Source organism: Ornithorhynchus anatinus, chromosome 13 (assembly GCF_004115215.2).
Source record: "Ornithorhynchus anatinus isolate Pmale09 chromosome 13, mOrnAna1.pri.v4, whole genome shotgun sequence".
Lineage (NCBI taxonomy): Eukaryota > Metazoa > Chordata > Mammalia > Monotremata > Ornithorhynchidae > Ornithorhynchus > Ornithorhynchus anatinus.
In genome coordinates this window covers 37,968,923-37,995,341 of record NC_041740.1, presented here as the reverse complement: position 1 = coordinate 37,995,341, position 26,419 = coordinate 37,968,923, and the positions used below count along the sequence as shown (strand labels likewise).

General features: G+C 58.3%; 1 protein-coding gene and 1 long non-coding RNA gene across 4 annotated transcripts; one reads left to right on the top strand and one right to left on the bottom strand.

Annotated features, from left to right (window-relative positions):
• The first annotated feature begins 50 nt into the window (after positions 1 to 50).
• RAB2B (RAB2B, member RAS oncogene family) lies at positions 51 to 15,007 on the top strand. Of its 2 annotated transcripts, XM_029077977.1 has the most exons (9): positions 51 to 169; positions 1,685 to 1,756; positions 4,710 to 4,777; positions 7,385 to 7,467; positions 7,689 to 7,781; positions 10,158 to 10,269; positions 10,380 to 10,450; positions 13,050 to 13,118; positions 13,759 to 15,007. In XM_029077977.1, exons 1-9 carry the CDS (start codon positions 124 to 126, stop codon positions 13,955 to 13,957), a joined length of 813 nt encoding a protein of 270 aa, XP_028933810.1. In that variant the 5' UTR covers positions 51 to 123; the 3' UTR covers positions 13,958 to 15,007. The 2 variants fall into 2 exon arrangements, with proteins under 2 accessions (XP_028933810.1, XP_028933811.1); XM_029077978.2 differs by lacking the exon at positions 10,380 to 10,450 and having other exon boundaries at positions 13,759 to 13,926.
• LOC114816125 lies at positions 10,393 to 24,282 on the bottom strand. 2 transcript variants are annotated; one of them, XR_005660705.1, is made up of 5 exons: positions 24,134 to 24,282; positions 19,988 to 20,118; positions 12,755 to 13,051; positions 10,993 to 11,336; positions 10,393 to 10,472 (listed from the first exon to the last, which is right to left on the bottom strand). It is a non-coding gene; the product is annotated as an uncharacterized LOC114816125 (long non-coding RNA). The 2 variants fall into 2 exon arrangements; XR_003763906.1 differs by lacking the exon at positions 10,393 to 10,472 and having other exon boundaries at positions 10,765 to 11,336.
• Positions 24,283 to 26,419: the final 2,137 nt, after the last annotated feature.

The window sequence follows — 26,419 nt, the reverse complement described above, 5'->3', positions numbered from 1 at the left end:
GGGCCGGGCGGGAGCAGTGGAGACGCCGGCCGGCTAGAGCGGCCCGGGGAGGACCGGCGGGCGGGGCGAGCGGCCGGACCGCTGCGGAGGGACCAGCCGGGACCAGCCCGACCTGCCGGGACCATGACTTACGCTTATCTCTTCAAGTACATCATCATCGGGGATACAGGTAGCCTCCCCCCGCCCCCCCCCCCGACGCCACCGTCATCATCGTCGCCCCCCGCCCCCCCTGGGGGCCGCCCCCCGGCCCCGCCCTCGGTGGGGCTCCCGGACCTCCCCCTCCCCCCTTTTACAGATGAGAGAACCGAGGCCCGGGGCAGTGACTCGCCCAAGGTCACACGGCAGACGAGCGGCCCAGTCCGGAGTATTAATAAGAACGATTATGGGATTGGGTGAGCGCTTACTAGGTGCCGGGCGCTGGGGTCCCCGCCCTGGGTGTCGATCCCCATTTTACAGAGGAGGCAACCGAGGCCCAGAGAAGTAAAGTGGCCCGCCCGAGGTCACGCCGCAGACGAGGGCAGGAGCCTGGATCGGTAGCGGTGATAATTAGGGGATCTGTCGGGCGCTTGGGATGTGCCAGGCGGTTACGAGCAGAGCAGGTTGGACACAGTCCCTGGCCCGCGAGTGGCCGAGCCTGGATCGACACCAGTAATGATTACGATATCTGCTAAGTGTTTACTACGTGCCGGACGCTGGGGTGGATGCCCGTAAATGGGGCTCCCCCCGGCCCCCGTCCTAGGTGGGGCTCCCAGCCTTCGATCCCCATTTTACAGAGGAGGAAACCGAGGCCCAGAGAAGTATAAGTGACTCGCCCGAGGTCACGCCGCAGACGAGCGGCCGAGCCTGGATCGATAGCGGTGATGCTTACGGTATCTGTTGGGCGCTTGGGATGTGCCAGGCGGTGTCCCGAGCGCCCGGGTGGTTACGGGCGGAGCAGGTTGGACGCGGTCCCCGGCCCACGTGGGGCGCACGGTCTCGATCCCCATTTTACAGAGGAGGTAACTGAGGTACAGAGAAATGAAGTGATGTGATTTACCCAAGGTCACCCGACAGACAAGTGGCTGAGCCTGGATTAAGAAGAAGAAGAAGAAGAAGAAGAAGAAGAAGTAGAAGGGTATCTGTTAAGCGCTTGCCGTGTTAGTAACGATAAGAAGAAGTAGAAGAGTATTTGTTAGGCGCTTATTATGTGCCGGGCGGCGTCCTAAACGCCGGGGTGGTTACAGGCGATTCAGGTTGGACCCGGTCCCCGTCCCGCGTGGGGCGCACGGTCTCGATCCCCATTTTACAGAGGAGGCAACCGAGGCACGGAGAAGTGAGGCGACTTGCTCAAGGTCACCGCGGACGAGTGGCGGAGCCGGGATTAGAACCCAGGACCTCCCGACTCCCGGGCCCGCGCTTTTGGCCTTGTCGGCCGGGTGACTTTAGGCAAGTCACCTAACTTCTCTGGGCCTCAGTCACCTCATCTGTAAAATGGGGATTAAAACCGTGAGGCCCCACGTGGGACGACCTGATCACCTTGTATCCCCCCCCCGGCGCCGAGAACGGTGCTTCGCACACGGTGAGCGCTTAACAAATACCGACGTTATCATTTTGGCCACCAGGCCGGGCTGCTCGTCTGTTACCCTTGACCCTACGACCCCTCGGCCCGCGCTCCGTCCACCGGGCCGTGCTGCTTCTCTTTCAGGTGTGGGAAAGTCATGCCTCCTCCTGCAGTTCACAGACAAGCGGTTCCAGCCGGTCCACGACCTCACGATAGGTAAGAAGCCCCCCCCGGTTTAGACCGTGAGCCCGCCACTGGGCGGGGATTGTCTCTGTCTGTTGCCCAGTCGTCCGTTCCAAGCGCTTAGCGCAGTGCTCTGCACATAGTCAGCGCTCAATGATAATAACAGTGTTGGCATTGGCTAAGCGCTTACTATGTTCTCAGCGCCGGGGAGGATACAGGGTGATCGGCTTGTCCCACGTGGGGCTCACCGTCTTAATGCCCATTTTACAGACGAGGGAACTGGGGCACAGAGAAGTTAAGTGCCTTGCCCAGAGTCACACAGCCGACGAGCGGCGGAGCCGGCATTTGAACCCATGATCTCCGACTCCCCAGCCCGGGCTCCTTCCGCTGAGCCACGCTGCTTCTCTAAAGAAATTCAGTAAATAAATTCTCTAAATAAACTCCGTAAATGCTCTCGAACGGATGAATGAAGAAGCCCCTCGGGCCGCACGCCCCTCGCCGGCGCTCGCCGAGTGAGGAGGGTTGGAGCCGGGGAGTTGAATTTCACCCGGAGCCCCGGGGTCTCTGAAAAACCGTCATCTTCGGCGTTTATTGTGCGGCTGTGCTGACGAACTTAGCCGGGGAGGGGTTCCGATTGAAGTGAAAGGTGAACCCCCCCCCCCCGCCCCCGCCCTCCACGCCGCCCCTCACCCGGGCAAGTACCCCGTGCGTGACCCGGGCAAGGTGGTCGAAGGAATGGGGTCTATCAGGCGAGTCCTGAGGACCGTCTGGGGTGACTGCGGTACCCGTTAAGCGCTCACTAGGTGCCGAGCGCCGTTCTAAACGCCGGGACGATTACAGGGTAATCGGGTTGGATTCAGTTCCCGTCCCACGTGGGACTCAGAGTCTTATTCCCCGTTTTACAGAGGAGGTGACTGAGGCCCAGAGAAGTGACTCCCCCCCTTTTGGGCAGTGGGTCCCTTCTCAGTTTTCACCACCCCCAGCCGGATTCCCAGAGTCCCGGATTTCTGGCCGAGAGCATCCCTTGGAAGCATCGAATGTCTAAAATATTCGTGGGGATAAGACGGAGCTGAGTCGGAGGGTGTCCGGGCAGGTTTAAGGAAAGTCAAGTCTTCCCATCGTGACGGTAATGGTAACTGTGGTGATTTTAAGCGCTCGGTAACGCGTCAAGCCTCCCCCGTGCTGGGCGGAAGCGGCGAGGGAGAGTCGAGGGCAGAGATCCGTCTACCCCGCGGAAGGAGGCCGTGGTGAACCGCCTCCGGGTTCTTCCCAAGAAAACTCTATGGATCCGCCACCGGAACGATCGCAGATGGAAGCGGGGCGTCCCGGGAGAGCCGCGTCTGTGGCGTCGCTCCGGGTCGGACCCGACCCGACGGCGTAAGACTGGAACTTGCGTCAAACGCCACAATGAGCGCCGGCGCGGATACAAGCAAATGGGGTTGGGCACGGTCCCCGTCCTACGTGGGGGGGGTCCGGGGGAGGTCAGGCCGGCAGTCAGTCGTCTTAGTTGAGCACCTACTCCGTGCGGAGCTCGGTGCTCGGGGGACTGCGATACGATGATATAACAGACACGTTCCTTGTCCACCGCGAGCTTCCGGTCCAGACGGGGACGTTGGGGCTGGGGACGGGAATGGTGATTCAAGGGAGCAAGTCGGGGCGGTGCAGAAGAGAGGGGGGAAAAGAAGAAGTGAGGGCTTAGTCAGGGAAGGCCTCTTGGAGGAGATGGGCCTTCGATGAAGCTCGGAAGGGAGAGGAGGGTGATGGCGGATATGAGGAGGGAGGGCGTTCCGGGCCAGGGATGGGAGCCGGGCGAGAGGTCAGCGGCGAGATAGAGGGCACGGGCCATCAGCCAGTGATCCTTATTGAGCCCTTACAGTGCGCGTAGCACCGTAGCAAGCACCTGGGAGAGGACAGTACCATAGAGTCGGGTGAAACCATCCCCGTCCGCGAGGAGCTTACGGTCTAGAGGGGCAGACAGACACTGAAATAAAACCAGATAGGGGAAAGGGACCTAACAGGTGTGGGGCTGGAGAGATGACCAAGTGGTTGAAGTGTTCGTTCAGTCGTATTTATTGAGCATTCACTGCGTGCGGAGCACCGTACCGAGCGCTTGGATTCTATTTAGTTGCCATGGTTTTTACGAGATGTTCTTCCCCTCGACTCTATTTATCGCCATCGTTCTCGTCTGTCCGTCTCCCCCGATCGGACCGTGAGCCCGTCAGACGGCAGGGACCGTCTCTATCTGTTGCCGACTTGTTCATTCCGAGCGCTTAGTACAGTGCTCTGCACATAGTAAGCGCTCAATAAATGCTATTGAATGAATGAATGAATGAATGAATACAATTCGGCAACAGATAATCCCTACCCAACAACGGGCTCACAGTCTAGAATTGGGGAGACAGACAACCAAACAAAACGAGTAGCGTTCGCTCATTCATTCGGTAGTATTTATTGAGCGCTTACTCTGTGCAGAGCACTGTACCAAGCACTTGGAAAGTACGATTCGGCAACAGATAGAGGTAATCCCTACCCAACGACGGGCTCACAGTCTAGATTTGGGGAGCCAGACAACGAAACGAGTAGGGTTCATTCATTCATTCGACAGTATTTATTGAGCGCTTCCTCTGTGCAGAGCACTGTACTAAGCGCTTGGAATGTACCATTCGGCTTCGGGTAGAGATCGTCCCTGCCCCGTGACGGGCTCAAGATCCAATTGCATAGGCAGTTAAAGTTGAGCAGCGCGTGGACTCCGCATCCTCGCTTATCGATACCAGAGGCCCCCGGGAGATGAAAGCACCTGTCCTCGTCGGTTCCCCTGCGATGAAGCTCCGCTGGCGGGGCGTCCTTCGGCGTTCGGCCGATTCTCCCGTGGCCCCCCGGCCTCCCCAACCCCCCCCCCCCGCCCCCCCAGCCCGACGTTAACCCGGAGCACCTCTCGGAAGGTCGGAATCGAACGTGCGTCTTCTCTTCCGCTCTTCCCCGGCAGGCGTGGAGTTCGGGGCCCGGATGATCAGCATCGACGGCAAACAGATCAAACTGCAAATCTGGGACACGGTGAGAGAGCGGGAGAACTCGACCTCTGCCCGGGATCCAAGCGCAGAGGGAGGAGCTGAGAGAGGAGAGGAATCTAGGGGAAAGGGATGGTTTTGAAAGAGGGTAGAGGAGGGGAGCGTTCATAGATTGGACAGTATCACTCGACCCTTGCCCCACCGTCTCACCCGATCTCCAGCTTTCAACACCCCCTTCCTCATTCTAGCTTAGGGAAGGCGGTCCCCACCTCACCTCCCAGTTTGGGAGTGGACAGAGACTTCTGGATATTCATTCCGTCGTATCTCTCAAGTTCTCACTCTGTGCCGAGCGCCGTACTAATCGCCGGGGAGAGTGCAACAAAAAACGGGCGCGCTCCCCGCCCAGGCGAGCTTACGGTCTACAGACGAGCTCGATATTTTAACTGGAGGCCTCCTTCGGCTTCCTCTCCGTCTCCTTTGGATCCACGTGTCCTCCCTCGCTTGGGTAGCCAAGCCCCCGGGCCGGGCGGGAACCACGCCGAGGGGCGGTCGATGGATCAGCGGCAGCTATCGGACGGCTCCCGCGTGCGGAGCGCCGTGCTGAGCTCTTGGGAGGGCGGCCAAGCTGTTTTCCCCGAGGACCTTAAATCTTGGGGGTCTAGGCGCCGTTCCCGGGCCGACGGCCGTTTGCAAACCCGAGCCCTCGCGTGGGCGGATTTTGAGCCGGAGGGGTCAGGGTCTGCAGCGGTCATACCTTGTCCCTTCTAGACAGTAAGCCCGGTGTGGCCGGGGCTTGTCTCTATTGCCGAATTGTACTTTCCAAGCGTTTAATACGGTGCTGTGCCCACGGTAAACGCTCAGTAAATACGATGGAATGAATTCCTCAGGGAGTGGGCAAGGAAGGTGTCCGTTTTAGTGTTATATCGTACTCTCCTAAGCAGTCAGTACAGCGCTCTGCAAACAGTAAGCGCTCAATAAGTACGATTAGAATGAAGGAGTGCGGCCCTAACCCTGGAGCTCACACTCCCATTCCTATCATTATTATTCTTATCGTTAAGAAGAAGAACTGCGGTGATCGTAAAGCACTTACTGTGTGTCAAGCGCTGTAATAAGCCCCGGGGTAGATACGAGATGGTCAGGTCCCACATGGGGCCCCCAGTCTAAGCGGGATGGGAGAAGAGGTATTGAATGCCCATTTTGCAGATGAGGGAACCGAGGCGCCGAGAAGTGAAATTACTTGCCCAAGATTCTGGAATAGAACCCGGGTCCTCTGGTTCCCAGGTCCGGGCTCTTTCTACCAGGCCGCTGCTGCTCTTCTCGTCTAGATTTCCGCCCAGCAGCGTGAACCTCAGCTGGCCCGGTTCCTCTGTCAGAACCTCGCCAGAGGGTACAGGGCAGGAGATCGAGGAAAGGGTGGCCGAGAGGCGTCTTCTCTCACTTTTGCCCTACGCTCTCACCTTCCACAGTGGGGCCCCGGAGAGGATATCAGCTCATTCGGCGCCTTTCCGTTCTAAAGGCCTACCTCCCCCCAAACCCTTTATTTTATTAATAATAATGATGATGGATTTGCTCAGCGCTTACTATGTGCCAAGCACTATTCTATAGGTCAAGGACTGTAGAGGAGCGTGGCCTAGTGGAAAGAGCCCGGGAATCGAAAGGGCTGGGATTCGAAAGCCGGCTCCATTACTCGTCTGCTCCTGGATGTTGGGCAAGTCACTTAACTTCTCTGGGCCTCGGTTGCCTCATCTGCAAAATGGGGATTCGGTGCCTGTTCTCCCTCCTGTGTGGGACCCGATTATCTCGTACCTGCCCCAGAGTGGAGCAGAAGAGTGTCCGCAAGGGACCGCGTCCTTATTTTTATTTGGGGAATTCTGAGTCCCCGGGATGCGTCCCCCTCACGGATGCCTTTACCTGAGTTGTTTCTGCGGAAACGTGGAATAGAATCCAGGGGTTTATAATGACCGCGTCGTTCGTTAAGCGCCTTGCTGTGTGCCAAGCACCGTAGTGAGGGCCGGGTTAGGAAACCGGACTAGGATTGAGCCCGTCGTTTCCCTCGTTATTGTCGTTACGATTTTTAAATGGTATTCGTTAAGCACCTACCGTGTGCCAGGTAGCGTACTAAGCACTGGGGTAGTTGTACATTCATCAGGTTGGACACGGTCCCCGTCCACACAGGGCTCAGAGTCGCAGTTGCCATTTTGTGGATAAGGTAAGCGAGGCACAGAGGTCACACGGCAGACGAGTGGCGGAGCCGGGATAAGAACCCCGGTCCCCAGACTCCCGGGCCTGCGTTCTTTCCACTAGGTCGGGCTGTCTCTCTTATCGTGGTATACGTTGAGCTCTTCGTACGTGTCTGGCACCGTTCTAGGAACTGGGGTAGATAGAAGAGGCCCAGAGAGGTCAGAGGCCAGACCCCCCCCTCCCCCCCCCCCCCGACCCCCAGCGGAAGGCGGCCGGTCAGGCTCTAGATCAAACAGGTCATGGGGTCTCAGGCCTCGGCTCAGTCACCGGCCCCCGCCGCTCTCTTCCCTGCGGGTCAGGAGGCCTCTCGGGGCCTGGGTCGGGGATGGGGGCGAGAATATGAGCGGGCCGGTCCCCCCAGGCCCCGAATAACCCGGTTTTTCTCGGATCTTTCATCGCCTCGGTGGGAAAGGCCGGGCAGGAATCCTTCCGCTCCATCACCCGATCTTACTACAGGGGAGCGGCCGGAGCTCTGCTGGTGTACGACATCACTAGGTGAGTTTGGCCCGGAAGGGGAGGGCGGGGGCGGGAAACCGATCCCCTCCCCCAGCCCCCCGCCTCCCCAACCTCCGAGCGACCCAAACAAGAACGGTCCGGGCGCCACCCCGTCCCCACGGCCTTCCCGATCCCCCGACTCTTCCCCTTCCCAACCCTCCGACTCCTCTGGCCCTCCCCCGGGCTCCGCTCCCTCACCCCTTTGTTCCGCCCTCCCGCAGGCGGGAGACCTTCATCCACCTGACCTCGTGGCTAGAAGACGCCCGCCAGCACTCCAGCTCCAACATGGTTATCATGCTGATCGGGAACAAGAGGTACATCTCCCGCCCACGGCCCGTGGCCCGGGCATCCCTCCCCCACCCCCCTGCGGTAAGGAGCCCCGGCGGGTCCCTTCCGACTTCAGCCGGAGGCCGAGACCAACTCTCCTCGGCCCCTTGCCCGGCCCGCGGGCGGCGTGGAGACGCTCAGCTCGGTGGGATTGGGTGGGGTGGTTGTTCCCCGAGGGACAGGAGAGGAAGAGCGAAAGAACCTCCTTCGGAAAAACTGACCGGTCGCATGTGGAATTTTTTTTTCAATCACTTAGGGCTATTTATTACCATCGTCATCATGGTTATTATTAATGGTATTAGTGGTATTTAAGAGCTTACTACATGCCACGCGCCGTACTAAGCACTGTGGGGAATACAAGCAGATCAGGTTGGACACAGTCCCCGTCTTACATCGGGCTCACAGTCTTAATCCCCATTTTACAGATGAGGTAACTGAGGCACAGAGAGGTGAAGTGGCTTGCCCGAGGTCACACGGAAGATAAGTGGTAAACCCAGGTTTAGAACCCGTGACCTTCTGATCCCCAGGCCCGTTGCTCTATGCGGTAGACCACGCTGCCGTCTTCTGGGTGGGAAGCGGAATGTAATTCCCAGTGAACTTGGCCAGTTAGTAAAAATCAGCAGCCTTCCCCAGCCTTCATCCCTCATCGTCTCTTCGTCTCTTGGGTTAATTTCCGTGCGCCTCTCTCCTTCCCTCCCGTCATTTTGTTGCCCCAGTTCGTTTCTGTCGATCCACGGGGGTAATGAGGTCAGTGAACACTTGGCTCATTCCATCCCGTGAGCCCTCTTCCCCGGCCTTTGTTCCTCAATTTCTTGGGGATAAATGACAAAGAGAAGAAAGGAGGCCCCTGCCGTTTTCCTCCCCTCCACCACCGACGTCAGTCAGTCGATCAGTCGACGCTATTTATCGAGTGCTTACCGTGTGCAGAACACCGTACTGAGCTCTCGGGAGAGTACAGGACGGCAGAGTTGGTCGACGCGTTCCCTGCCCCCAGTGAGCTTACGGTCTAGACTTCCTTTCTCTCCTTTCATTCCTCCCTCTCTCCTTCACTGGGTGGAGTAGGAGGGGCGAGACTGAGATGATCACAGTGGTAAACCATTTCCCAGACCCCATCCCCGGTTCCCCGTCACCCGGGGTCGCCGTACCCCCCCAAAGCGGGTACCACAGAAGGTCACTGAAGTCGACAGATGAAGGTATCGCCTCCGCCACAGTGGGCCCAAGGGTGTTAAAGTCGCCGAGTGTCGGGACCTCGGCTCTGAAAGTCAGCATTCACTCACTCGTTCAGTCGTATTTATTCGGCTCCCCCTCCCCGTCGCCCCGGCTCGCTCCCTTTGCTCCACCCCCTCCCCCCCGCATCGCTTGCGTACATACGTACGTATCTGTAATTCCGTTCGTTTACATCAATGCCTGTTTACTTGTCTTGATGTGAATATAGCTATAATTCCATTTATATTGATGGCACTGATGCCTGTTTACTTCTTCTGATGTCTGTCTCCCCCCTTCTAGACTCTAAGCCCACTGTGGGCAGGGATTGTCTCTATTTCTGAATTGTACGGTCGAATGAATGCATCGAGCGCTTACTGTGCGCAAAGCACTGGACGAAGCGCTTGGGAGAGTACAGTATGACAACAAAAGAGACACATTCCCTGCCCACAACGTGTTTACAGAGAAGAAGTAGGATTCTAGTCCATTCCTCCAAGCCGGAATACCCAGGGGACCGGATCGGCTTAGAAGCCACGATTATTGCGAACGGCAGCCCGAGGCAAGACAGACCGGGAGCTCCGGGCGGGCAGGGAATACCTCCGTCTCCTCTGTTGTACTGTACTCTCCCCAAGTGCTTAGTAATGCCCTGCACACGGTAGGCGTTCAAAAGATATCATTTATTGATCGACTGGTTCGGTGTCGACTCCACCCTCGGCCCCACAGCACTTAGATACGTATCCATAAACGATTTTTTATTAATGTCCGTCTCCAGCCTGAAAACCCAAGGCTCATCGTAGGCAGGGGATGTGCGTCTTCCGACGCTGGTATATTCTCCCAAGGGCTAAATACAGTGCTCTGCACACGCAGTACGCCCTCGATAAATACGATCGATCGATGGTCGCCGGGCGCGCTCGAGACCACAGGTTGCTGGGGAAACGTCAGTGGTGAGTCAGTGGAATCCGTTAAGCGCTCAACGGTGCGAAGAGCACTGGGCTGAGCCCTCGGGAGGGTAGAGTACGACAGAGACGGTAGACGTACTCCCCGCCCACAAGGAGCCGACGATCCGGAGGGAGAGAGGACGGTGATCGAGACGGGGCGCGGCCGGCCCCTCCCTGAAACGGTTCTTCCCCGTATCCCCCTCGCCAATGAATTTCCTGCAGTGACCTGGAGTCCCGCAGGGATGTGAAGAAGGAAGAAGGAGAGGCCTTCGCCCGCGAGCACGGGCTCATCTTCATGGAGACCTCGGCCAAGACGGCGTCCAACGTCGAAGAGGTATCTCTCGGGCTGGGCGAGGGCGATGGGGTGCCGGGGGGGGGGGGGGGGTGGCGGGGGCGTTGCGTTGCAGAGATCTCCTCTCAGAAGTGCTGTCTCCGCTAGCCCAGGGTCTCCCCGACGGAGAAGGAGTAGCCATCCTGGATTGCCGACCCGCGTTGCCGCTCAGCTACTGTCGGAGGTAGTCGGCGGGGACTTTCAGGCTACCCGAAAATCAATGAGATGAAAATCCTCCCATTAAAGGGAGCACACGCGCATCTTTCTGCCAAGGATGATCCACTTGAAATTGAAAAATGAAAAAGCAGCGCAACAAAAACAATGAGCCGGAGGTGGCGGTTAATCCTTAAGGCCCGGGTTCGAGCAGCACGGGAAGCAGTGCGGCCTAGCGGGCTTCTAGTCCCCGCCCTGTCGTCTGTCTGCCGTGTGACCTCGGGCAAGCCACTTGGCTTCTCCGTGCCTCAGTTCCCTCAGCTGCAAAATGAGGATTTAGTACCTCTTCCCCCTCCCACCTGGGCTCTGAGCCCACGTGGGACAGGACCCGTGCCCGACCTGATTAACCGGTGTCCATCCCGGCGCTCAGTCGAGTGTTCGGCCCAAAGGAAGCAGTTAACAGATACCCCAAGCGGATTCCTTGGGCCAACGTAATCCCGGGAGGACTCTCCCAGGGGAAACCAGGCAGCCGACCGAACCCCACAACAGATAATTCAGTTGGCTGCAAATTACCTTTTTAGGTAAGGATCAAAGCGAAGGCTCGATTAGCTGCACCCGAGCTCATTATTTTTGAGGGGAAATGATTTACTGTCTTCCGGTAGGTGGGCGCTGCTCTTGATTCTTTCCGATCGCTACTCTGGGCTTGGGTGACGGTTCTGCCCGTCTGAGAGGCCACTCCTTGCTCGTTTCAGCCGCTTGCAACCTCTCGGCTAAATCGAATCTTTCCAGGATAGGGTGACCGGATGATATCATCCTAATTTTTCAACTCGGATTTCAAGGACTGACAAAGACGTCGGTAGAATGGGACAACGTGGGTCGCGTTTGCGATTATTCATCTCAATAGGTCAGTCATCCCCCTGGGAGGAAAGAGAAAAAAAACCAAGCGATGAGTCCTGGGTGCTGTAGCTCCTTGAAAACTCCTTGAAGGCAGGGATGGGGTCTGGTAATTCTACCGTTCCCTTCCAAGTGGTCTGTACGGTGCTCTGCGCAAGGTGGACACTCTAATAAGTACCCGTCGTCGATTGGCCTGGAGTCGGCCTCGTTAAACCGATGGATCCCGGCTCCACCCATGGTCTGCTGTGTGACCTGGGGCAAGCCACTCAACCTCTCTGTGCCTCAGTCACCTCATCTGTAAAATGGGGATTAAGACCGTGAGCCCCAAGTGGGACGGTCTGATTACGCCGAATCTCCCCCAGCGCTCCGAACGGCGCTTGGCACATATTGAGCGCTTAAGAAACGCCTTCGTTCTTATTATTATTACTTTGCGGGGTTAGGATTGGAATTGGAAATGCCCGGGATAAATCGGAGAGAAGGGAAGAGATTCTCGGGAAAGGAAAACGGACTCCACAGATAGCGGCCCAGGCGAGAAAAACTAGGGCTCGTCTTGGATAACAAGCTGAGCGAGTAGTAGAGGGTGGGTCTATTAATCCACCAATCAGCGGTATTTATTGAGTGCTTACCATGTGCAGAACACTGTACTAAGCGCTTGGGAAGGTGCAATATACAGCGGAGCCGGTAGAAACGTTTCCTGCCTGCAGCAAGACTGGGAACCCCAGTAAGAGAATGGCCAGGTAGGAGCATTAGTCAAGGGGTACTCCCGGGTAGTCGGCGTTCCCCAGATTTCTTCCTCCGGAATCCCCGAGGCCGGGCAGGCTGCCGTATCTCGGGAATGTGTCGGACTGCTCCGAAACCAGGAGGAGGTTTCTTCTCGGTGCCCTTTAGCAAGAAAAACAAAACTTCATCCGAGAGATGAGATTTAAATCTGGTTCAGGGGAAGCCCAAGAAGGCTCCCGGTCTGGCCTGCTCCTGCCACAGACTCCGGCCTGCGGAGCTGAAGCCCCGAGCCCAAAGACAAGAGCGAGGGGAGGGCCTTCCTCTCCTCCTCCTCCTCCTCCTCCTCTAACCCCCCGCCTCTCCTCCTTTCCCCTCCTCCTCCTGCTCTTCCTCCTCTACTCCCTCTCCTTCCCCTCCTCCTCTTTCCCTCCTCATTCCCTCCTTCCTTCCCTTCTCCATTCTCCCCTCCTCCCCCTCTCACCTTCTCCCCTCCCCCTCGTCTCCGTCCCCCCGCCCCGTCTCCCGCCGTCACGGTTTTGGAGGAGAAAGCTCTTTGCCTGTCCGTTTAGCTCGGGCGCCCTGGGGTTTCTGCAGCGTCCCTCGTCGCAGATTCTACCTCCCAGTGGGGCGTGGTCATCGAAGGCCAATGCTCTCCCAAGAGCCGTTACGTACGTTCAGCGTCTCGTCTTCTAACGTCCCTGAAACGCTGCCTCTTGCTCACCTCTTGAACGAACCTCACGCCGGCGGCGGGCAGACGGAACTTGCTTCGGGAGGACCGGGGAGTGAGTCTCCCCCCTTGAGCGGGCCTCACTGGCTCTGGGTTTAGGGCGGAGGAAGAGTTATTTCGGAGGAATCCGGTCACCCTATCCACGAGGGAGCCCGTAGCTTTCTTTTCCTCCCGCTGGGCCGGCTCCTCCTTCGGTCTCTTGCGTCGCTCCGAACGGGGTCTCTCTCCTCCGTGCCCCGCGCCACTCGGCCGGCCTCTGGTTCCATCGTGCGATCTGTGTCTCCTCCAGGCCTTCATCGACACAGCCAAAGAAATATATAAGAAGATCCAGCAGGGCTTTTTTGACATCAGCAACGAGGTGAGGGGCAAGGGGGTGAGCCGGCGGATGGGTCACGGAGCACCCGGGAGGCGGGCCGTGCCCATCCGCCCCTCAGCCGGACCCGGGGCGGACCCAGGCCCGAGCTCGCTTCCGGGTGGGACTCCGGCGGTAGGGACCTGGCGCTTAGCGCCGTAATGAACGCTCGGTACGGTGCTCCGCACCCGCTAAGCGTTCTGTAAATACGACCGACCGACCGGACGGGTCGTTGCCCTCGGCCCCCGGGTCCGCTCCCCGGGTTAATCGGCCGCCTCCCCGGAGGTGGAGGGGTGACGGCCCCCCCCGCCAGGCAGGGAAGCCAGGAGAGCCCTCTCCTCTGTCCCGGGGACCCGCCGGGCTCACCCGTTTGGGCCAGGAGATGCCGCGAGGCCGTTCCCGAACCCCCCGCCACCCCGGCCCGGTCAGCGAAGCCGGGCCAAAGGGACCGGAGAGATGAGGGGCTCGACCGAAGCTTCCCCCGCCGGATGGCTCGTCGAGCGGGTGCAAGCGGGAGCCCCTGAGCCCCGTGCGGTGACCCGAACGCCCCCCTCAGGGTCGAACCCCCCGGCCCCCCCCGGCCCCGCACCCCCTCGGCTTCCCCGCCGCGGTCCCGGGACGGGCTGTCTCCGTTTTTCTCCTCCAGGCCAACGGGATCAAGATCGGGCCCCAGCAGCCGATGGCAGCGGCGACGGGGACCGGCTCCTACCCCGGCCCCCACGGCGCGGGGGACGGCGCGGGCTGCTGCTGAGCCTCCGGTCCCGGGCCCCGGCCCTCCCTGGGGCGGCTCCCCCTCCCCCCCCGGCCCCCGTTTTTCCCCTCCCCCCGCCCCGCAGCTGGCTTGAGGAGAGGTCCCGTCTGCTTCGTCCTCAGGTGTGACACCCCGCCCCTCCCCCCCACCCCCCGGCCAGGAGAGGACTCAGGACCCTGGCCGCCCTGTCGCGCCTCGGGGACGCGAGCGGCCCCTCGAGGTGGGGGAGCCTCGGCCCCCGCTTTTCCTCCTCCTCCTTTCGTTTGAAACTGACCGGAGGGAGGCGGGGACTCGGTGGATTTCCCCAGCCCCTTTCTGCGGCCCCACCTGGGCTCCCCTGGGGGACGCCCGTGCGCTCGGGCCCAACCCCTTGGGTCGGCGAGGGTCTGGCCGCCCAGGAGGGGAAGTAAAGGCCGGAGCTCCCTCCTGGAGACTTGCCCTCGTACCCGGCCCCCTCTTTCCCAGCAGCTCTGGGTAGAAACGAGCCCCGCTAGAGCAGCTCAGAGGTTTTCCAACCTCCCCGCCCGTCCGCCTGCCCCTTCCCCGGTCCGCAGACTGGGATCTGCTTCCCGGACCCAGTGGCGAGGGGGGCCGGGGGAAGCCGGTCCGGGACCCTCGGCCTCCCCCCGGCCTGCGTGACGGTTCCCGGCGGAAGTACTCTCTCCCCGGAAGCGAGCTCATTCCGTGCCTCTCCGCCGCTACGGATCCCGAGGCCTTAGCGGTGCCTGGGAGGAACCCACGTTCCAGCCTCCTCCGTCCGCGCACCTGGGGCAACAGAGTCCCCGCCACCCCGTCCTCCTCTCCCCCGGGACCACCTCCTCCGGTCCGGGCGGGAAGGCCGCCGGCCGCCCGGCCGTCAGAATCGTGACGCGCGCTTCCCCAGCCAGATGCTCTGCGGCCGCAGCGGCCCGCTAAGCTCCCCTTGCGGGAGGCTGCCCTGGGCCCGCCCTCTCCCCCGCGGCTCCGTCCCCGACCCCGTGGCTCCGCCCATTCCGAGCCGGTCCGGATCCCTCGCCCGTCCGGATATGTTACCGCCCGGCTCTCCCGACGACCACCTGCCCCGGCAGCTGGACTCCGTTAACTTTTCTAATCTCTTTTTCGTTCGTCGGACTGTCTCGCCATTAAATCGATGCATTCATCCAAACCCGTTCGCTCTCCGTCCGTGGTTTCTCACTGCCTCGGAGGGCGCTTCCCAGAGACGGGTGACGGGCCCGGGGCCCGTCTCGCCCGCCCATCCCGTGCCCGGGTGACCCCCTCCCATCCCCGGCCGCCCCGGATCCCCGGCGACTCCTTCCGCCCCTTGGGCCGGGGTTGCGAACCGGGCTCCGTTTTCCGCCCCTTTTCTCCCGGTTCCCTAGCGTCGTTCGGCACGCGGCGAGCACGAGGGGGTCCGGGAATACCGCTCTGCCAGGACCGGGAGAGGAGCTCCAAATTTAGCCTCTCGGGCCCGGAAGGTGCCGGGTCTCGGCCGCGGCGGGCCGGGACCAGAGTCTCCGCGGCTCCTTATTGCCGGATGCCCCTTCTGCTCTGCCGTCTCTTCCCTGCCGGAGAGCTGAGCCTGCGACGCGTTGGAGCGCTAGCCAGCGACGGTCAGCGGCGGTCTCCGTAGCCCTTTAGAGGTGGTATTCTTGGGGGGGGGGGGGTTTGGAAGCTGGGCCGACTGTATCCCAGAACAACCCAAAAGACAACCCCCAGATTTAAGAATCAGGATGAAAATGATCAAGCGCTCGTATGCCCTCGGAGAGACGCACGCTAATTCCCGTCGGACCCAGCCCCTTCCCACATGAGGCTTGCCGTCTAAAAGGGAGCGGGGGCAGGGTCTTTATCCACCCCCTTGGCAGACGAGGACCCTGAGACCCGGAGAAGCGTAGTGACTCGCCCGAGGTCACGCAGCGGGCAAGTGGCGGAGCCGGGAACGTCCCGACTCCTCATCCCGTGCTCTTTCCGCTAGACCCCGCTGCCTCTCGGCACACGCGTTCCTACAGGACTAGGAACGGAGAACCGCTGGCTCTGGAATGAAAGTTTTGGAAGGGCACCATCACGGGATCCGGGCCAAGGCGGGAAGAGAGCGAAGAACGGGACGGGAGAAAAGATGAGATTTTAATAAAAGGGAAAGGAAACATGCTAAGGGGTCTTCCGTGGGTGGTCCAGGAGCCCTGTCCCACATGCAGAATCTGATCCTGGTTTGCTTGAGAGACGTAAAAAGTTGGAGCAACCCAGTAGGGCGACTCTGGTAGAGAGCCAAGCCCCGTTTTCTTTGATTTTTCCAAATGTTTCATTACTGGATCTAAACCAGCCTCCACCCCAATTAGCCGGGCTAATCAGCTTTCGAATACAAACGGGCCTCCTAACCTACAGCCTGCTTTCAATTCAACAGATCCGTAGCCAGTAAAGGCTCCAGAGCCTTTATCCCGGTAAAATAAACTCATTCTCCTGTTCAGATTTTCCCTCGCTGGTCTCCTCGCCACAGAGGACCAAAAAGTCGGTTCTCTCGAATTAAGCGGCAGCCGTTTCGACTGAAAGGGGCAGAGACCCGACAGTGCCTGGCGGAGAAATCGAAAGCCTCGCGGCCTCGACCAGACCACCGCCGTATTTATCTTCAGCTCGGAAGCAGTGGGCCCTAGTGGAAGGAGCACGGGCCCGGCAGTGGGGAGACCTGGGCTCTCACCCTGGCTCCTCCTCTTTCTCACCGTGTGACCTTGGCCAAGTCACTTCACTTTTCTGGGCCTCCGTTTTCTCATCGGTAAAATAAGGACTCAGTACCCGTCTCCCTTAGACTGTGAGCCCCAGATGGGACGGTAACAGAGTCTGAAGATAGGGCTACCTTGTAATCCACCCCCTTGGTGAGTACAGTGCTTTAGCTTAACAATCATCACTATTATTATTATTGTTGTTCTTCTCTGTTAGGCAATCCCCTCCGGCGGCTCTCCGCTGGCTGCGAGAGGCCAGGGATTCCCTTTTTAAAAAATAACAGTAACGGTGATGACGGCATTTAGTGAGCCCTTACTAAATGCTCCATGCCGGGGTCCATACCAGAAGATCAGGTCAGACGCACCCTCGGTCCCATGTGGGTCTCCCACCTCCTCCAAGAGGCCTTCCCAGGCTGAACCCCCCCCCCCTTTTTCCCTCTGCTCTCTCTACCCCCCCTTTCACCTCTCCACAGCTAAACCCTCTTCTCCCCCCTCTCCCTCTCCTCCTCCCCCTCTCCCGTCCCACCCCCTCAGCGCTGTACTCGTCCGCTCGACTGTATATATCTCCATCACCCTGTTTATTTTGTTTATTTTGTTTAATGAGATGTACATCCCCCCGATTCTATTTAGTTGGCCATTCTTTTTACGAGATGTTCTTCCCCTCGACTCTATTTATTGCCCTTGTTCCCGTCTGCCCCTCTCCCCCGATTAGACCGTAAGCCCGTCAAAGGGCAGGGACTGTCTCGGTTGCCGACTTGTACATTCCAAGCGCTTAGTACAGTGCTCTGCACAGAGTAAGCGCTCAATAAATACTATTGAATGAATGAATAAAGGGGAAGGAGAGCAGGCATTTTCTCTCCATTTTAGAGATGAGGGAACTGAGGCCCAGAGAGGTAAGCCCACTTGGGCAAAAATCACCCGGCAGACCGGGGCAGAGGAGGGGCTAGAATCCAGGCCTCCTGACTCCCAGAGCCGTGCCCCTTCCACTAGGCCGGTAGCCCACGCTGGTCGGAGGGACAGATGGCGAGAGAAGGAGAGAGGGAAAAAACCAACACACCACCCTCCTCGGTCAATCGCCTCCGCCTTAAAGTGGGGATTGAGACACCTGGAACGTGGGCTGTGTCCAACCCGATTAGCTTGTGCCTGTCCCAGCGCTTAGCAGAGTGCCTGGCACGTAGTAAGCGCTTAACCCATACCATTGAAAAAATGGTATTTATCGAGCGCTTATGGTGTGCGGAGCAAGCCCCGCGTCAGGTGCTCCTCGTGACACCCTCACTGGCCTTGCTGTACTTCTTGTGGTCGGTGGCCGGAGCCCCTTAGTCCTATTAATAATAGTAATTGTGGTATTAAGGGCTTACTACTACTAATAAAAACTGTGGTATTTGTTAAGTGCTTACCATGTGCCACGCACTGTTCTAAGCGCTGGGGTAGATCCAAGGTGATCAGGCCGTCCCGCGTGGGGCTCGCAGTCTTCATCCCCATTCGACAGACGAGGTCACTGAGGCCCCGAGAAGCGAAGTGGGCCGCCCGAGGTCCCCCAGCAGACGCGGTGGAGTCAAGATTAGAACCCAGGTCCTTTCGCCTGTCGGGGCCCGTGCCCTTGGGGACGGTCGGAGGGTTTACCGCCTTGCCGTACCTCCCCACCCCGCCGCTCCCAACTGCCCTTCCGCCGACGGGGGCCTTCTCCTCTCCTCTCCTTACACCTCCGGAAGACGCCCGCCAGTATGGCAGCTGTCCACGGGGCAGGAATTGCCATGGCAACCTTACAGGGGTTTGGATAAGAACATCCTTAGCGCTTCTGCATTCTCAACACCCCTTCCGCATTCATTCCTCACACATTCGCCTTCAGGTTCTCGACGCCTATTAACCCGTAAAATGAAGGAGGGTGTTGGCAGTTGAAGCGCTGAACCAAATCCAGGGGGATGCTCTTTCAAGACGCCGTTATTAATGTGAGCTAGGAAGAGGCTGGGCTTCGTCGTCGGGTTCACCGTTCACCCTGAGCCTGCCCGGGATAGGTGGCGGCCCGAGGAAGGCGATTTGGGCAGTGCCAGTAGCGAGGGGAACAGGGAACCACCCATCAGTGATGATAATAACTGTGGTATTCGTTAAGCGCTTACTATGTGCCAGACGCCGTACTAATCGCCGAGGCAGATACCAGGCAATTGGGTTGGACGCGGTCCCCGACCCGCCTAGGGCTCCCAGTCTTCATCCCCGTTTTCCAGATGAGGTAACGGAGGCCCAGAGAAATGAAGTGACTTGCCCAAAGTCACACGGCTGACTCGTGGCTGAACCGGGATTAGAACCCAGGTCCTTCCGACTCCCAGGCCCGGGCTCCAGCCACTAAGCCGACCCCTTGCTGTGTACAGGGCACGACCCTGAGTCCTCGGGAAAGGACAATACGATAGAGTTGGTAGAAAAACTCTGCCCGTAAGGAGCTTACAGTCGGGGGTGGGGGGGACAGATATTAAAATAAATTCATGGCGGAACGTCAGGGAAATGGCAGAGCGTATGGATCTGTAGGTAAGCGTACGTGTGGGGCCGAGGGTGGGCTGCCTATCGAGGGGTCCAGAGCCGAGGTGACAAAGACGGGGGGCAGGGGCGGGGACGGGTGCTGCTCCTTCAGATGTTTTTGATCTCGGCAGACCCGGCAGAGCCACTGGTTCCATCACCCTCCACCGTTCCAGGTCACCGGGTCAAAGACGGTGCCACGCCAACCCCGACCCAACCGACAGATTTATTTATTCGGGAGGCAGAGAGCAGGGCAGTCGGCTTAAGCCCCCCAGCTCATCTCTGAAATGAGCTGGGGCGGCTGGGGGGAATGCAGAGCAAGGGAGAGGGAAGGGGGGTGTGGGAAGGAGCAGAGGGAACGGGGAGAGGTGACGGAGGCTCCTGGGAGAAGATGGGGAAGCTGGAAGGGAACAAATCAGGAAGGGGGCAAGCAGAGGTAGGTGAGGAAGGGGAAAGGAGGAAAAGGCGAGGCTGTCCCGCTTCTGGCCTGGAATCCCCTCCCCCTTGGTATCCAACAACCCACCACTCTCCCCTCCTTCAGAGCCCTCCTAAAGTCACATCTCCTCCAAGAGGCCTTCCCTGACTAAACCCTCATTTCTCCTACTCCCTCGTCCGCGTCACCCTGGCACTTGGACGCGTATCCTTTATTCGCCCCACCCTCAGCGCTTAAGCACGTAGCCGTGATTTATTTTAGTGTCGGCCTCCCCGCTCTAGACGGTGAGTTTCTGGCGAGCGGGGACCAGGCGATACGGTATTCTCCCAAGTGCTTAGAACAGTGCTCGGCACACAGAAAATAGGAAAGAAGATGAATCGATCGAGAGGAAAAGAGACCTGGTCACATGGGGAAAGGGGGCACACGAGAGAAAGGAAGAAACAGGGAAGACGCGGCCAATTGGATGAAAACAAATCACCCCAGAACAGCTCACCGTTTTGCTGTGCCGTTTTCTCGTCTCTTCCACCGCCATCCTCCTCGCGTCCTCTCCTTCCGTAGCAAAGTCACTTCAGGTCTTCAGGCCTCAGTTCTCCCGTTCTTCCTCCTACTTCGGCGGTGAGCGCCCTGTGGGAAAGGGACCGTGTCTAACCCAGTCGGCTGCGCGGGGCTTAGTAGAGAGGGTACGGTCGGGAGTCGGAGGACGTGCGTTCTAAACCCGGCTCCGCCACTTGTCTGCTGGGGTGACCTAGAGCAAGCCGCTTAACTTCTCTTTGCCTCGGTTACACCATCCGTAAAATGGGGATTATTATTAGTAGTGATAATGATCATGATGATGGTGTTTGTTAAGCGCTTACTATGAGCCGAGCACTGTTCCAAGCGCCGGGGTAGATTCAAGGTAATCAGGTTGCCCCATGTGGGGGGGGGGGGTGTCACAGTCTTCATCCCCATTTTACAGATGAGGTAACCGAGGCCCAGAGGAGTGAAGTGACTTGCCCAGAGTCACACAGCTGACAATTGGTGGGGCTGGGATTAGAACCCACAACCTCTGACACCCAAGCTCGCGCTCTAGACTGTGAGCCCCACGCGGGACAACCTGATTACCCTGTATCTACTCCAGCGCTCAGAAGAGTGCTTGGCACACCGGAAGCGCCTAACAAATACCATCATTATTATTATTCACGCGTATGTCCCCCGGTGCTTAGAACAGTGTTCGAAGCGCTCAACGAGTAGCATAAGAAAAGCAATGACGCGATCCTCTCGGAGCTCCCACGTTTTCGCCGCGAAAGCCGGTTCCCGTTCCTCTCAATCGCGAAGGTTTCCCCCTTTATTTTGGATGTCCCGCTTTCGATTCCTTCCCACCTCGGCTGATCCAAACAGCCGGGAATGGGGAATCGCTTCCCCCGCTGGAGATCACCGTCGGTCGCCATTAGGAGGCCGCAACGGGGCACCGTGATCCTCCGCTGCTGCGCTCCAAGGGCTAATTCAAGGTCAAGCGTTCTGGGTGGGCAACGGAAAGGTCGGGACCCGGGGGGGGGGGGTTCCGGTCCGCAGCTCGGGCCGCTAGACTGTGAACTCGTCGGGGGCGGGGAACGCCTTTATTGTCATATCGCACTCTCCCGAGCAGTCGGTACAGTGCTCCGCTCACAGTGAGCCCTCGGTAAATACGATCGAATGAACCAAGGGGCCGTCTGGGGACAGAAGCGTGGCATTTCGTCCTCCACAGACGCCTAACTCTGCATTTCAAGTCGTGGGGGTGAGAGAAGGGCTGGCATTTTAGAAAGGGCGAGGCCCGAGCAGGAACGGGCTTTGGAAAGCTACCGGGCCCGAGTGCTGCCATTTTGGATTTCCTCACCCCTGACTGGAAACTCTCAGGTCCTGTCAGAGGCTGGGGATTAGCGAGGCTGGCAGACTGGTTCTTGGAGCTGTGGGGTTGAGGCTTTTCCCTTCTTTCTCCTCCCGGGGAAGGGCAGAGTGACCCAATTTGTGGCACCGGGCATCGATCCTTAGGCTGGTGAAGATGCCAGTCTTTTTAAATTATTTTAGGACGTTTGTGACGCACTTACTCCGTGCCGGGTGCTACTGAGCGCCGGGGTAGATACGAGCTCATCAGTTTGGACCCAATCCACATCCCAGTCCCCATTTTACAGATAACTGAAGCCCAGAGAAGTTAAGTGCCGCTAGACCACGCTGCTTCTGTGCTAGAGAGATTGGAGAATGATCGGGGAAGGCTTCTCGGAGGAGACGTGTTTTCAGAAGAAGTGGAGAGAGAGCTGTGGCCTGCAGATTTGAAGCGGAAGGGAGCTCTGGGTGTGAGCAAGAGAAGGCCGCGGGAGAGATGAGAGTGAGGATAAAGGAGTAGATTAGCTTCAGAGGAACGAAGAGCGCGAGCTGGGGTGCAGTGAGAGAGGAGAGTGGATAGAAAGGAGGGAGAGAGCTAATCGCACGATTAAAGGGACCTGTCAGGAGTCTCTGCTTGATGTGGAGAGGAATGGGAGGAGGAAGAAGGGAAAACCCTCAACCCCACAGCTCCTAGAACCAGTCTGCCAGCCTCGCTAATCCCCAGCCTCTGACAGGACCTGAGAGTCTCCAGTCGGCGGGAGGTTTCCGAGGAGAGGGGAAACGTGGGCAGAGTGACGTTTCAGAGAGGCGGCGAGTGAAGTTCGGACTGGGCAGGGGAGAGGCTGGAGACAGGGAGACCAGGGAAGGAGGCTGAGGCCGTAGTCGAGCCGGGATACGACGACAAACCCCGGGACTGGCGTGGCGGCCATTTATTTGGACGGAGAGGACGGGACTGAATATTGGAAGCTGACGGAGCTTGGCGACGGATTGAGCGTGGGGTTTGAAAGGGAAGCAGCGTGGCTCGGCGGAAAGGGCCCGGGCTTCGGGGTCAGAGGTCATGGGTTCGACTCCCAGCTCTGCCACCTGTCAGCTGGGTGACTGTGGGCGAGTCACTTCGCTTCTCTGGGCCTCAGCTACGTCATCTGTAAAATGGGGATTAACTGTGAGCCTCACGTGGGACAACCTGATTCCCCTGTATCTCCCCCAGCGCTTAAAACAGTGCTCTGCACCTAGTAAGCGCTTAACAAATACTAACATTATTATTATGAGAAGCAGCGTGGCTCAGTGGAAAGAGCCTGGGCTTGGGAGTCAGAGGTCATGGGTTCGAATCCCGACTCTGCCACTTGTCAGCCGGGTGACTTTGGGCAAGTCGCTTAACTTCTCTGTGCCTCAGTTATCTCATCTGTCAAATGGGGATTAAAACTGCGAGCCCCAAGTGGGACAACCTGATCACCCTGTATCTCCCCCAGCGCTTAGAACAGTGCTCCGCACATAGTAAGCGCTTAACAAACACCAACATTAAAGAGAGGGAGAAATCAAGGATAATGCAGTTTTAGAGGCAGGGATCCTAAACTGGCGGTGGTGTCAACCGAGAGGGGAAAGTTAAGTGGAGCGGGCTTAACTGGAGAGGCCCTCTTGGAGGAGACGGGAACTTAAAAAGGCTTTGAAGGTGGGAAGAGAGTGCAAATTACACACACCCTCATACTGGAACAATATTTCCCTTCTCCCATCCCCTCATCATCAACCCTGTCCCCTGAGCAAACCTCAGAGCCCGGGACAGGCAGACGCGTAAGTGAAATCCGAAGGCAAACAATTTGCAAATAAATCCCAGGTCATTAGCTTCCATTTACACCGCCTTTTCGGAGCAGCACACCGGAGGGAATAAGCCCTGTTAAGCCGAGGAGCTATCAATAAATCCTTGGGTTTCTGTTCGGGGACTGGGAGAATCTGTAAAACACGTGAAATGTTTTTCGGCCTTAAAGCACAGCTCACGGAGGCCGGCATGTCACCTTCGCCTGGATTTAGGAAGGCCGGTTTGTCCTCACAGGCCGCTCCCAACGCGGTCCGGGGTGGGATTCGTGTCTCGCTGGAGACCGGGAACTGGGAGGTGAGAAGGTTAGAGGCAGAGGTTTAAGGAGAGAGCAATTTCTTTTGTGTGCCGAGAGGCCTGGTGTTTTATCGAGCGCGTGCTGTGTGCGGAGCATTGTACTAAACGCTTGGGAGAGTACACTATTAGCAGAGTTGGGAGACTGCAGAAAGGAGAAGCAGCGTGGCTCAGTGGAAAGAGCCCGGGTTTAGGGGTCAGAGGTCCTGGGTTCTAATCCCGGCCCCGCCACCTGTCAGCTGTGTGACTTTGGGCAAGTCACTTCACTGGGCCTCAGTGACCTCATCTGTAAAATGGGGATGAGGACTGTGAGCCTCACGTGGGACAACCTGATCACCCTGTATCCGCCCCAGTGCTTAGAACAGTGCTTGGCACATAGTAAGCGCTTAGCAAATACCAACGTTATTATTATGTAACCTCATCACATTCGTTCATTCATTCAATAGTATTCATTGAGCGCTTACTATGTGCCGAGCACTGTACTAAGCGCTGGGAATGTACAAATCGGCAACCGATAGAGACAGTCCCCGCCCTTTGACGGGCTTACGGTCGAATCGGGGGAGACGGGCAGACAAGAACAATGGCAATAAATAGAATCAAGGGGAAGAACATCTCATTAAAACAATAGTAAATAAATATAATCAGGGTGATGCACATCGCATTAATCAAAATGAATAGGGTGATGAAGATACATACAGTTGATCACATCACCTCTCTGAGCCTCGGTTCCCTCCTGGACTGCTAAGCCACCGTGCTCCGCACGCGTGGGTTCGGACGCCATCGTCGTCGTTAATGTTTCGGAAGCAACGTGGCTCGGTGGAAAGAGCCCGGGCTGGGGAGTCGGGGGTGGTGGGTTCCAATCCCGGCTCCAGCGCTGCTCAGCTCTGTGACTTTGGGCAAATCGCTTCACCTCTCTGGGCCTCATCTGCCAAAGGGGGATGGAGCCTGCGAGCCCCACGGGGGACAACCTGATCACCTTGTACCCTCCCCAGCCCTTCGAACGGTGCTTAATAATGTTGGTGTCTGTTAAGCGCTTCCTATGTGCAGAGCACCGTTCTAAGCGCAGGCGGGGATAGAGGGTAGAGAAGCCGCGTGGCTCAGTGGAAAGAGCGAGGGCTTGGGAGTCAGAGATCATGAGTTCGAATCCCGGCCCTGCCACTTGTCGGCTGTGTGACGGTGGGCGAGTCACTTCGCTTCTCTGGGCCTCAGTTCCCTCATCTGTAAAAATGGGGATTAACTGTGAGCCTCACGTGGGACCACCTGATTCCCCTGTATCTTCCCCAGTGCTTAGAATGGTGCTCTGCACGTAGATAAAAAAATAAATATGAATTGTGGTATTTGTTAAGCGCTTACTATGTGCAAAGCACTGTTCTAAACACTGGGGGATACAGGGTGATCAGGCTGTCCCACGTGGGGCTCACGGTTTTTTAATCCCCGTTTGACATAGTAAGCGCTTAACAAATACCAACATGATTATTATTATTAATCAGGTGGTCCCACGTGGGGCTCACAGTCTTCATCCCCATTTTACAGATGAGGCCACTGAGGCCCAGAGAAGTGAAGTGACCTGCCCGCAGTCACACAGCCGACAAGTGGCTTGGCACATAGGAAGCGCTTAACAGATCCCATGATGATGATGATGATGATGATGAGGTAACCTTGTCAGGTCACCTCTCTGGGCCTCAGTTCCCTCATCTGCAAAATGGGGATTAAGCCTGGAAAGGCCCCCCCCGTGGGGCGGGGGCTGGGTCCAACCCGACCTGCCCGTGTCCACGCCAGTGTCTAGTGCAGTGGCTCGAGCACGGTGGACGCTCAGTCAATTCGACTGAACGAAGCGATTGGCCACCTTCCCCATCCCCCAGCCCAATCCAAGATGGCTCCCTCAGAGCAGGGAACCCCATCCCCCTTCTCTCGGGGCCGCCCTCTTCGGCACGGGAGAAAAACACGACGGCCTGGAGGTGGGATTTCCCCTCAGGCCCAAAACAATGGCGACCCCAAAGAACCCCATCGCGGGGGGGGCGGGGGGGGGGATTTTTCCTCCAATCAGGCATATCTTCGGGCAGCCCCGGCCCCCTCCCCTCCAGCCGCGAGGACCCCACCTCCTCTTCCCTCCCGAGACTTCCTGGATGGGGCGCACACTACCCTGCTGCCGCCCAGCCGCGGGATCCCCGCCCGCCCGTTGGTGGAAACGCGGGGGAGGGGGCGGGGCCTCGGGAGAAAGGCCTTCCAGCACGTTAGGTTGAGGCGGGGGCTGGCCATGCTCTGCCAGAAGGCGCCTTGTTCTCTTAAAGGGTGAGTCGAAAAGCCCAGGGGAAAGGGGGGGCGGGGAGAAGGATCCTGTCAGGTAAGCACCCCTAGTTTTTCCTCTCCCCAAGGTAGGGGAACGTGTAAGGGCTTTTACAGATTCTAAAGATAATCCTTTTCTCATTTCGATCCACCCCTCCCCCCCCCCCCCAAAATGGGGTGGTAGTGGTGGGGATCAGGTGCTGGGTAGGGGCCTGGACGGAACCATTCCTCCTTTGGGGGGGAGCCGAGAGGGAGAAAGGATGCGGGAGAGGGGGCTGGACGTTTGGGGAAGGGAGGTGGCATATTGCAGAAATTGCACCCTTCCTCCAGTTGCGGGTCATTGCATGTCCCCCTCGGGTCGGGGGGCCGTCCCCTCTCCCCCCGGAGAGACCGTTCCCAGCTCCCTGGGTCGCTCCCAGTCCGAGGTGGGAGGGTGGGATATTAAAAGACAAAAAAAAAAAAAAAAAGGTGGGGGCGAGGAATTCGTGGAGCCGGAGGGAGGAATCTCCATTCTTGTGTGCAGTTGTCTGTGGGAGGTGGGGTGTCTGCTGGAGGGGGGAGATGCGAGAGGCTTAGATTTGGGGCTGCATTGACAATCTGCGGCTTACACCGCTTTGGCAGTTTCATTATGTCAAGTCTTCCCCCCTTCCCCCCGATCGGGGGACCCCCCCCTTCCCCCTCTCCAGCAGGCAACCG